Source organism: Nicotiana tomentosiformis, chromosome 10 (genome assembly GCF_000390325.3).
Source record: "Nicotiana tomentosiformis chromosome 10, ASM39032v3, whole genome shotgun sequence".
In the NCBI taxonomy this organism is placed as follows: Eukaryota; Viridiplantae; Streptophyta; class Magnoliopsida; order Solanales; family Solanaceae; genus Nicotiana; species Nicotiana tomentosiformis.
In genome coordinates, this window is record NC_090821.1 from 67,339,804 (window position 1) to 67,349,878 (window position 10,075).

At 40.1% G+C, this 10,075-nt stretch overlaps 2 protein-coding genes across 2 annotated transcripts; both read right to left on the reverse strand.

The window, feature by feature from the left end:
* Nucleotides 1-927: 927 nt before the first annotated feature.
* Nucleotides 928-1,788, reverse strand: LOC138900333 (secreted RxLR effector protein 161-like). The gene is made up of 3 exons (XM_070187061.1): nt 1,482-1,788; nt 1,336-1,406; nt 928-993 (listed from the first exon to the last, which is right to left on the reverse strand). Exons 1-3 carry the CDS (start codon nt 1,786-1,788, stop codon nt 928-930), a joined length of 444 nt encoding a protein of 147 aa, XP_070043162.1.
* Nucleotides 1,789-3,075: 1,287 nt separating this feature from the next.
* LOC138900334 (uncharacterized) lies at nt 3,076-9,492 on the reverse strand. The gene is made up of 7 exons (XM_070187062.1): nt 9,465-9,492; nt 8,697-9,308; nt 8,137-8,613; nt 7,749-8,044; nt 3,809-4,078; nt 3,388-3,560; nt 3,076-3,292 (listed from the first exon to the last, which is right to left on the reverse strand). Exons 1-7 carry the CDS (start codon nt 9,490-9,492, stop codon nt 3,076-3,078), a joined length of 2,073 nt encoding a protein of 690 aa, XP_070043163.1.
* Nucleotides 9,493-10,075: the final 583 nt, after the last annotated feature.

Below are 10,075 nucleotides of genomic sequence, written 5' to 3' on the forward strand. Positions count from 1 at the left end.
TACTCTTAGGTGCCAAATTTTTGATAGGCATCAATTCCCTACCTTCTTCTTGTAGACTCTAACCTTCCCCCTGAGACCCATTGGTTTCAGACACACCTTCATAAAAACCATCCATACACCTCTCGGCAGTTATTGACAACATATTTTCTGTGGCCTCTTGTTCTTCTAACCCCAAAGGAAACTCAGAAGGCACAAAATAATTATTACATGTAAGATATGCAGCATTCAAATTGAGACTTGGGGTAGTCATTGTGATAACCATACTTTGTTGTGCCTCAGAACACTCTTCTAAATGCAAACTGGAAACTTCATAATGTTCTTCTCCCTCTACGTTTTCCCTCTCAGCCATTTTTTCTGGTGAGGCAGATGGAGAGGTCATAGCCACAAACCTCTTGGGATTTGAAGTTTTGCGACTTCGATGAGAACCAGAACTTGATTGGGGTGGAGAAGAGGCAGTGTGTGGTTGGGAATCTTGCTTAGAGTTTGGATTGGGTGGCGTAAAGTGCGTAGACTCTATCACTGGTGCTTCAAGAGATTAAGATACAGTGGGGAGGATACTGGGGACATTTGAGGCTTCGATATTCTCAGACATTACAGGGTGTAATAAGAGTTTATGAAAGAAGAGAGTGTTTGATTGTTGAGAGAAAAAGGGAAATTTTAGCTTTTTATGTGAACAATTGTGAGAGTGACGAGTTTGGTTTATTAAAAGAGGGTGAGGGGCCGGTTGGGAATGGGTATTGATTTTTTGGGTAGACGAGTCATTTTGTAACGGGTAGGACGCTTGGGTTCCCAAAACAAAGAAGCTAACAATTTAATGACACGGCACCCTTTTTAATCGTTTAAAAAGTTGTGCGTGAGAGTACAAAAGGAACTACTAACCTGTGTCGCAGGAACTAGATTCCTTGACTGATTTTGTAAATGTGATCCTCATCCTTTTACGAAGATGCAATACATTAGCTCCTTGTTTGCTCTGTAATCGTCATGCATGTCTACCTGTAATGGTATAGAAATGAGTTAAACCTTGTCAGAAAACACTTTTTAGCAATTTCACTTGTATATTTGTTTCATAGCCAATCATCGAGGGACCAGGTCCTCAACTTGATTTTATCAACCCTAGTGCAAGACAATTCTTTTCAAAGTACTCTCTGCTTAGTGCTTTGGTGTAAATGTGTGCGATTTGATCTTCTGTGTTGTAGAACTTCATGCAGATAAGCCCCTTTTCAATATTGTCTCTGAGAAAATGATGTCACACATCAATGTGCTTTGTTCTCTTATGTTGAACTAGGTTTTTTGCCATGTTGATAGCACTGGTGTTGTTACATGGTAACGACACACAATCAGAAACATACCAAAATCTTCTAGTTGCTGCTTGATCCACAGCAGTTGAGCACAATAAGAGGCAGCCACTACATGTTCAGCTTATACAGTTGAAAGAGCCACTGAATTTTGTTTTCTTGTACCCCATGAAATTAGACACAAACCCAGAAAGTGTGCCATGCCGGAAGTGCGTTTCCTGTCCACCAAATAACCAGCATAATCAGTATCAGCATACCCGATCAAGTCGAAGTTGTCTCCTGAGGGGTAGTAGAGAACCAGGTCTTGCGTTCCCTTTAGATACCTCACGATTCTCTTGGCAGCCTTCAGATGAGATTCCTTTGGATTTGATTGAAACCTGGCACATAGTCCCACACTAAAAACAATATCTGGTCTGCTTGCTTTGAGATACAAGAGTGACCCAATGATATCTCTGTACATGGTCTTGTTCATAGGGGAACCGGGTTCATCCATGTCCAGTCAAGTGGTAGTGGTAATAGGAGTGTCAATGACTTTTGAGCTTTCCATTTCAAATCTCTTCAGAAGCTCTTTGATGTACTTCTACTGACTTATCATTATGCCCTTAGGAGTTTGCTTGACTTGCATGCCTAAGAAGAAATTCAATCCCCCCATCATGCTCATTTCAAACTCACTTCCCATGAGCTTTGTAAACTCCTCACACAGAGAATCATTTGTTGCACCAATGATGATGTCGTCAACACAAACTTGCACAATAAGCAGGTTCCTCCCTCGTTTCTTCAAAAATAAGGTGTTGTCAATTCTTTCTCTTGTAAAGCCATTTTCTAGGAGAAATTTGGACAACCTTTCATACCATGCGCGAGGAGCCTGCTTCAACCCATATAAGGCCTTGTCGAGTTTGAAAACATGCTTAGGATGCTCATGACATTCGAAGTCAGGAGGTTCCTTGATGAAGACTTCTTCTTTTAGAAAGCCATTCAGAAATGCACTTTTGACATCCATTTACAACAATTTGAATTCCATATGAGAAGCAAATGCAATAAAGGTTCTGATGGCCTCCATTCGAGGAACTGGGCAAAAGTTTCATCATAGTCAATCACTTCTTCTTGATTGTACCCTTGAACTACCAACCTTGCCTTGTTCCTTGTTATGTTCCTAACCTCATCAAGCTTGTTTTTGAATACCCATTTGGTTCCTATAATAGTTCTATCACTAGGTCGAGGATCCAGGTGCCATGTATTGTTCCTCTCAAATTGATGGAGGTCTTTTTGCATCGCCGTAATTCAATCAGCATCTTTGAATACTTCCTTGATATTTTTGGGCTCAATTTGAGAAAGAAAGGATGAGAAGGCAAGCGCATTTCTTGACTTTGACCTCGTTTGAATCCCTGAGTTAAGAGGATAGATCACATTTTCAAGAGGGTGTGAACTTTTATGCTTCCAGTTAGACACCTAAATCTCATTTTGAGTGGGTCTAGGTATTTCTGAACGTGATCCTTGGTTCCGCTTCTTAGCTCAGTATGTGGGGTTCTTTGGACAGCATCAACAACTTTGTTCTCAACTTCAGTTGTTGTGATTGCAGAACCAACTTCCTGCACATCAGTTGGATATACAGATACACCATCATCATTTGATTCCTTGACTTGACTCATCAGGTCAGGCTTACCATTTGCCATGTCTATGACTTCACCAGGAACAACTTACTATTCTCTGTCTTGATCAACTTATCATGTGAATCTTTCCCACAAAGATGGTGAGATTCATCAAAGATCGCATGTATGCTTTACTCAACACATTGAGTTCTCTTGTTGTACACTTTGTAAGCTTTGCTTTGTGATGAATAGCCGAGAAAGATTCCTTCATCACTTTTGGCATCGAATTTTCCAAGTGCTTCCTTGCTATTGTTGAGAACAAAATATTTGCAGCCAAATGTCCTTAAATGTGTCACCTTGGGTTTTCTCCCGTTCAATAGTTCATATGGGGTTTTGTTAAGTAGGGACCTGATCATACACCTATTCACCAAGTAGCATGCAATGTTGATTGCTTCTGCCCAGAATATTTTTGCAATGCCACTGTCAATCAACATTGTTCTTGCCATGTCTTCAAGAGTCCTATTTTTCTCTCCACAACACCATTTTGTTGAGGTGTTCTTGGAGCTGAAAAATTACGAGTAATGCCATTTTCAGCACAGAATTCGTCGAATTTAGCATTGTCAAATTCTGTGTCGTGATCAGACCTTATACATACTACATTATGGCTCATCTTCACCTGGATCTTTTTCACAAATGCAGCAAATACTTGAAAGGTTTCATCCTTAGTTCTAAGAAACAATGTCTAGGTGAATCTGGAATAATCGTCCACTATAACAAAAATGTACTTTTTTCCTCCTCTATTTGGCACCCCCATAGGTCCACACAGATCTATATGAAGGAGATCAAGTGGCCTTGAGGTACTAACTTCCTTTTGGATTTGAAGGACGATCTGGCTTGTTTTCCTTTTATACTTGCATCACACACCTTGTGATCCTTGAAGCTTGACTTGGGTAGGCCACAAACCAGGCCCTTCTTGACCAATTTGTTGAGCAACGTAAAACTTGCATGACCCAATCTTTTGTGCCACAGTTCAGCATCATCATCAACATCGCTCAAACAACTGAGATCCCCATTTTGCAAGGACTCAAAATCAGCAACATAAATGTTTTTGTATCTTTTAGCCACCAGAACCACCTCACCAGTCACAAGATTTGTGACCGTGCATATTTTTGACACAAATTCCACTTTGTTTCCCTTGTCACAGATTTGGGAAACTGTCATGACCCAAAATCTCACCCGTCGTGATGACGCATATCTCAATACTAGGCAAGCCCAAAATCTCAATGAACCACAAATTCTTTTTTAAGTCTGAAAATATAATATTTTAAATACAATACATAATCCCAAAAATACTGATACGAACACTTCCCAAAACTTGGTATCACTAACTACATGAGCATCTAATATGAATACAAGTATGAAAAATATGGTCTATAATAGTCTGAGACCAAATACAGTAAACAAGAAAATATAGAATGAGAGACAAGGTTTGCGAAACACGGCAGCTACCTCAAAATCTCCTGAAAATCAACCGCGTGTAAGGATCAACACCCTCTATGTCCGGGAACACCTGGATCTACACACGAAGTGCAGGGTATAGTATGAGTACAACCAACTCAGCAAGTAACAATAATAACTAAGGAACTGAAGATAATGAAGAGCTACACAGTTATAATTCACTTTCAGTAATTCCAGCAAAGAATAGACATGCTTTCAAATCCGACAGTTTAAGTCAAATCAATTTTATACAATTCAAGTTCATGTAATACGGATATAAAATCTTCGAGAGATTTCGGAACAATGACAGATAACAACCAAGTGCAACAACAAATGCATTGCAAGTACAGCCTCTCAAACAACAGTCACTCAACTCATCACTCGGCTCTCAGCCCTCAACACTTACAATCAATGGGTACACGAGCTCACTAGGGGTGTACAGACTCCGGAGGGGCTCCTATAGCCCAAGCGCTATAATCTGCATGGACATCTCACGTGCTGCACGGACAACTCACATGCTGCACGGACAACTCACGTGCCATAATATAGATATCTGGATCCGCACGGCCAACTCATGTGCTATAGTATAATATAAGGATCTGCATGACCAACTCACGTGCTATAGTATAATATAAGGATCCGCACAGCCAACTCACGTGCTATAGTATAATATAAGGATCTGCACGGCCAACTCATGTGCTGCACGGCCAACTCACGTGCTATAGTATAATAATCTCACAATCAAGCTCTCGTCCTTGCTCAGTCATAAATCTCTCCAATCTCTCGGGCTCTAAGAAATCATGAAAATCAGCCCAAACAACAATGATATGATGCATCAATAATGAGCAATAGAGACTGAGATAAAATGTGCAAGTAAAAACTGAGACTGAGTATATATAGCATTTAGCAGGCAATTCGACAAGTACGCAACCTCTGTTGGTCCCAACATTACCAATATATAGTCTAAACATGGTTTCTAGTCAAATTTCCACAACACATAGAGAGCACACTAACAACAAGTTATTCAACTTTAGAGTCTCACGGGACGGATCAAGTCACAATCCCCTCGGTGCACGCACACACGCCCGTCACCTAGCATGTGCGTCACCTCCAAAGTAATCACATGATACCAATTCCGGGGTTTCATACCCTCAGGACCAAATTTAAAACTGTTACTTACCTCAGAGTGTGAAATTCTATATTCTGCTATGCCCTTGCCTCGTAAACCGGCCTCTTGATTCCTCGAATCTAGTCACAATTAATTCGTTTCGGTCAATAAAATTCATTGGAATTAATTCCATAAGAAAATGCTAATTTTTCATAAAAATCCGAAATTTAGCTCAAAAATCGCCTGTGGGGCCCATGTCTCAGAACCTGACAAAGTTATAAAATTCGACAACCCATTCAATTACGAGTTCAACCATACTAATTTCACTCAAATCCGACTCCGAATCGGTGTTCAACTCCCAAAAATTCGTTTTATGAAATTTCTACAATTTCTCCCAAATTTCCCTCTCAAAGTACTAATCAGGTGATGAAATCATTGATATATTCATGTATATTAACCAAATCCGAGTTAAAATCACTTATCCTGATGAATTTCTTGAAAACCCCACAAAAAATCATTTCTAACCGAGCTCTCAAAGTCAAAAAAAAAAAACCAAACCTCGGTTATATAGCCCATTACCTGAACTCACCAACCGCGGTCCACGAAATTCCAAGCGCTGCCGCACCCCAAGTCCCGCGGTCGCGAAAAATGGTGCGGTCATCAAAATTCTTGGGGTTGTACTGCCAAGCTTTAATATTTTGGCCATAACATTCTCTATATCCAAATGATGACTTCTTTACCTTTCTGGAAACTAGACATGAAGGTCTACAACTTTCATTTTTAAATCATCTCAAAAGTCTTTGTAGATCAAAAGATATAGGCTTCCGAAATTGGACCAGCGGATCTGCAGAACTTCCCGGAGCGCGGCCGCGGATAGAATTGCGCGGTCCGCAAAATTTTGAGCGCGGCCGCAAAATTCTGCTGCGGTCTGCGTCCCTCCTTCGCCTCAGCACCCAAAAATGCACGGTCCGCATCCCTCCTTTCCCTCAGCGCCCAAAAATGCACGATCCGCATCCCCGAAAGTGGCAGAACAATATTAGAGTGCCGAAATATCCGGACTCGCTCAAACCTCATCCTGAAACTCATCTGGAACCTCTCGGACACAAATCATATATGTATTTCAATCATAAAATACACTACGGATCTGTTCGCGCACTAAAAACACTGAAAAGAGGTCGTTTTGACCAAATATTGACCATGGACAAACTCCAAAATTTCTTAACTTTATTAATCTCTCAACCAATGACCAAATATACACTGAATCCCCTCGGGACCTCAACCAAATATACCAACACGTTTCATAACATAACATGGACCTACTCGAGGCCTCAAATCACATTAAATAACATCAAACCGTAGAATCGCACCTTAAATCAAAATCTATGAACTTTGAACTTTCATATTTTGTATCTTCTGCTGAAACACATCAAATCAATCCGGAATGATTTCAAATTTTGCACACAAGTCACATTTCATATTACGGACCTATCCCAATTTTCAGAATCGAATTCTGACCCCGATATCAAAAAGTCAACCCCCGGTCAAGCTTCCCAAAATTTTAACTTTCGGCATTTCAAGCCTAATTCTACCATGGACTTCCAATTAATTTTTTGGACACGCTCCTAAGTCCAAAATCACCATACGGAGCTATTGGAATAATAAAAATTCACATCCAAGGTCTTTTACATGTAGGTCCACATCCGGTCAACTTTTCTAACTAAATTTTTTAATTATGAGACTAAGTGTCTCATTTTACTCCGAATTCCTTCCGGACCCGAACCAACTACCCTGACACATCATAAAATAACCGTAACGCATAAATTGAGTAGTAAGTGGGGAAATGGGGTTATAATATGCAAAACGACCGACCGGGTCATTACGGAACCACTCAGCAGACTGTACTTTAAGTCGTTCACATAGTACTTATTTTTAATTGAGTGAGCAAGAGACTTCCCAATCCTTCCAACTCCCAGAATGTATCCATTTTTACCATTTCCAAAGGACACTCCTTGTAGGGCTTTGAGTGAAAAGTAATTATTTGTGCTTTCAGTCATATATTTGGAGCAACCACTATCCATGTACCATTTTTGGCTGCTTCCTTTCACTGCTCTCGACACAAGAAAATCAAGGGTTAGATTTAGGAACCCAAACTAGTTTGGGTCCCTTGTAGTGAGGAAAATGGTGAATCAGACTTCTTCTTGTCCAGGCAGGCAATAAACGTTTTTTAGTTGAGGGACCGGGTTCCTTAGCAATAGTTACCTTTTCAACAAACACCTTGTTTTTCTGTTGGGACTGAATTCTAGCCTTACAATTTTCTTTAAAGTGACTAGTGTTGCCACAGTGAGTACAAAGCCAGTTATCAAGGATAGTAACATACTTGCTATGTGGGTTGTAGGGAGTCTTTTCTCTTTGGAACCTGACTCTCTGCATGTTCCCATCATTGCTTGTATATATGGCGGCAATTGCATCAGAGGACAAGGTCCACTTTAGAGATTTTTCAAGGTCACTTTTAACTCTGCCTAGGTCTTCTTGAAGTTGCCTATTTCTTTCAAGTTCTACACACATAATAGATTTCACAGTTTGGAGTTCATTTTCAAGCTTGCCTCACTTGCAACTCCCTTTCCCTTTTGGGTGATCTCATGCCTACCTCCCTTTTTTAGTTCCACAGTTATTTCCTTTAGGTCCACGACTACTACTAATAAGTCATCTCTCTCATGTTTAACTTCTCCTAATTCCATAATTAATGCATTTTTATCATTTATAATACTATGATAAGCATCAATTAAAATATTTGCCAAAGATATATGTCTTTTCTGAGAGTAGGACTTCAAATTTCTTTGAATGTCCAGAAAGTTTACCTCATCTTCATCATCATCCGATTTTACCATCAGTGCAAAGATATAGTCATATTCAACTGCTTCACTCTTTACTGCCATCATGGAGCTATCACCTTGTTCATCATCCTCTCCAGCTTCGCTGGAGGAGTTTCCCCATGCAGCCAGAGCTTGCTTCACAACATTGTAAGCGACATCTTTTCTCTTGAATCGTTTGTCAGGAACCAGGTTCCTCTTGGCTACTTTGTCTGTGTTGTGTTTGTACTGATATTGCTTGAGGAGGGGCAACCCTTGATGAAATGTCCTGGCTTCCCACACGTATGACATAGGTCATAGCCCTTTGGCTTGCTAGAGCTGCCCCTTTTTGGAATACCTCCATTTCTGCTAACCATTTTCTGAAATCTCTTTGTCAAGTAAGCCATATCGGCATCCTCACCACTTGTGATATTTTTGTCTGTATTGAGGACCAAGTTCTTCTTCCTTTGGGGATCTATTCTCTCATTATACTTCTTCTTCTTATTCTTCATTTCATAAGTTTTCAGATTGCCAATGAGTTCATCAATGGTCAGCTTCTGCAGATCCTTTGCCTCTGTGATAGCATTTACTTTGCTTTCCCAAGATCCATGTAGTACGTTGAGTATTTTTCTAACAAGCTTGTCTCTTGGAATGATTCCTCCCAGAGAATGGAGCTCATTGATGATAAAAGTGAAGCGAGTGTGCATTTCCTGAATGGACTCATCGTCTTTCATCCTGAATAGCTCATACTCTATGGTTAGCATATCAATGTTTGACTGTTTGACTTGAGTAGTCCTTCCGTGTGCTGTTTGGAGAGCTTCCCAAATCTCCTTGGAAGATTGGTAGGCAGAAATCCAGTTGTATTTGTCTGGTCCAATACCAAAGACGAGGATCTTTTTGGCTCGAAAGTTCTTCTCTATCACTTTTCTGTCAGCATCGTTGTATTCATTCCTAGTCTTGGGAACTGACCCTTATGGTTCTCCAATGGTCTTCATAGGAACAAAAGGACCATCGCATATGACATCCCAAATATTTGAGTCTTTAGCCATGATAAAATCATGCATCCTTGTCTTCTACCATCCATAGTATTGGCCATTAAATCGTGATGGTCTATAGGTTGATTGACCTTCTTCAAAGTTTGGTGGAGCAGCCATGAAGATCCTTTCTAGGTGTTAGCCTGATAGAAAGAACCTTCTATGATACCAATTGATAGAAACTAGGGGTCCACCAAACTATATAGAGAACTTAGTTCTCTACAGTTTCCACAGAATGCACGCACACAACAATAAGTAAATGACACAGTAGAGTTTTACGTGAAAAACTCCCAGCTCTCGGGATTAAAAATCACGACCTACCCTTGTAGAATTTCAACTTCACTACTGAGCAAACTTCATATTACAAACTGTTGTAACATAAGAATTAACCTCTTAATCCCTCACTAACTTGTAACAACTCTATTATAAGCCCCTTTGTACTAACTTTATTACAAAGCTTACAACTCGACTAACTCTAGCCAAGACACAAACGTATGGTTTATGATTTTACAAGGGTTTCCTACACAATACTTCAAACTAAGCTAAGTAGGAATTACAAGTAAATTATTTTGACAAAAGGTGATACACAACTAAGGACATAGGATGACTCAATGCAGGAAACTAGTCCTTCGTTATGTTGCTCTTTGTTCTTGACGCCTTAAATGTCACTTGCAAGTTGGCAATACACTTGAGAGAGAGCTTG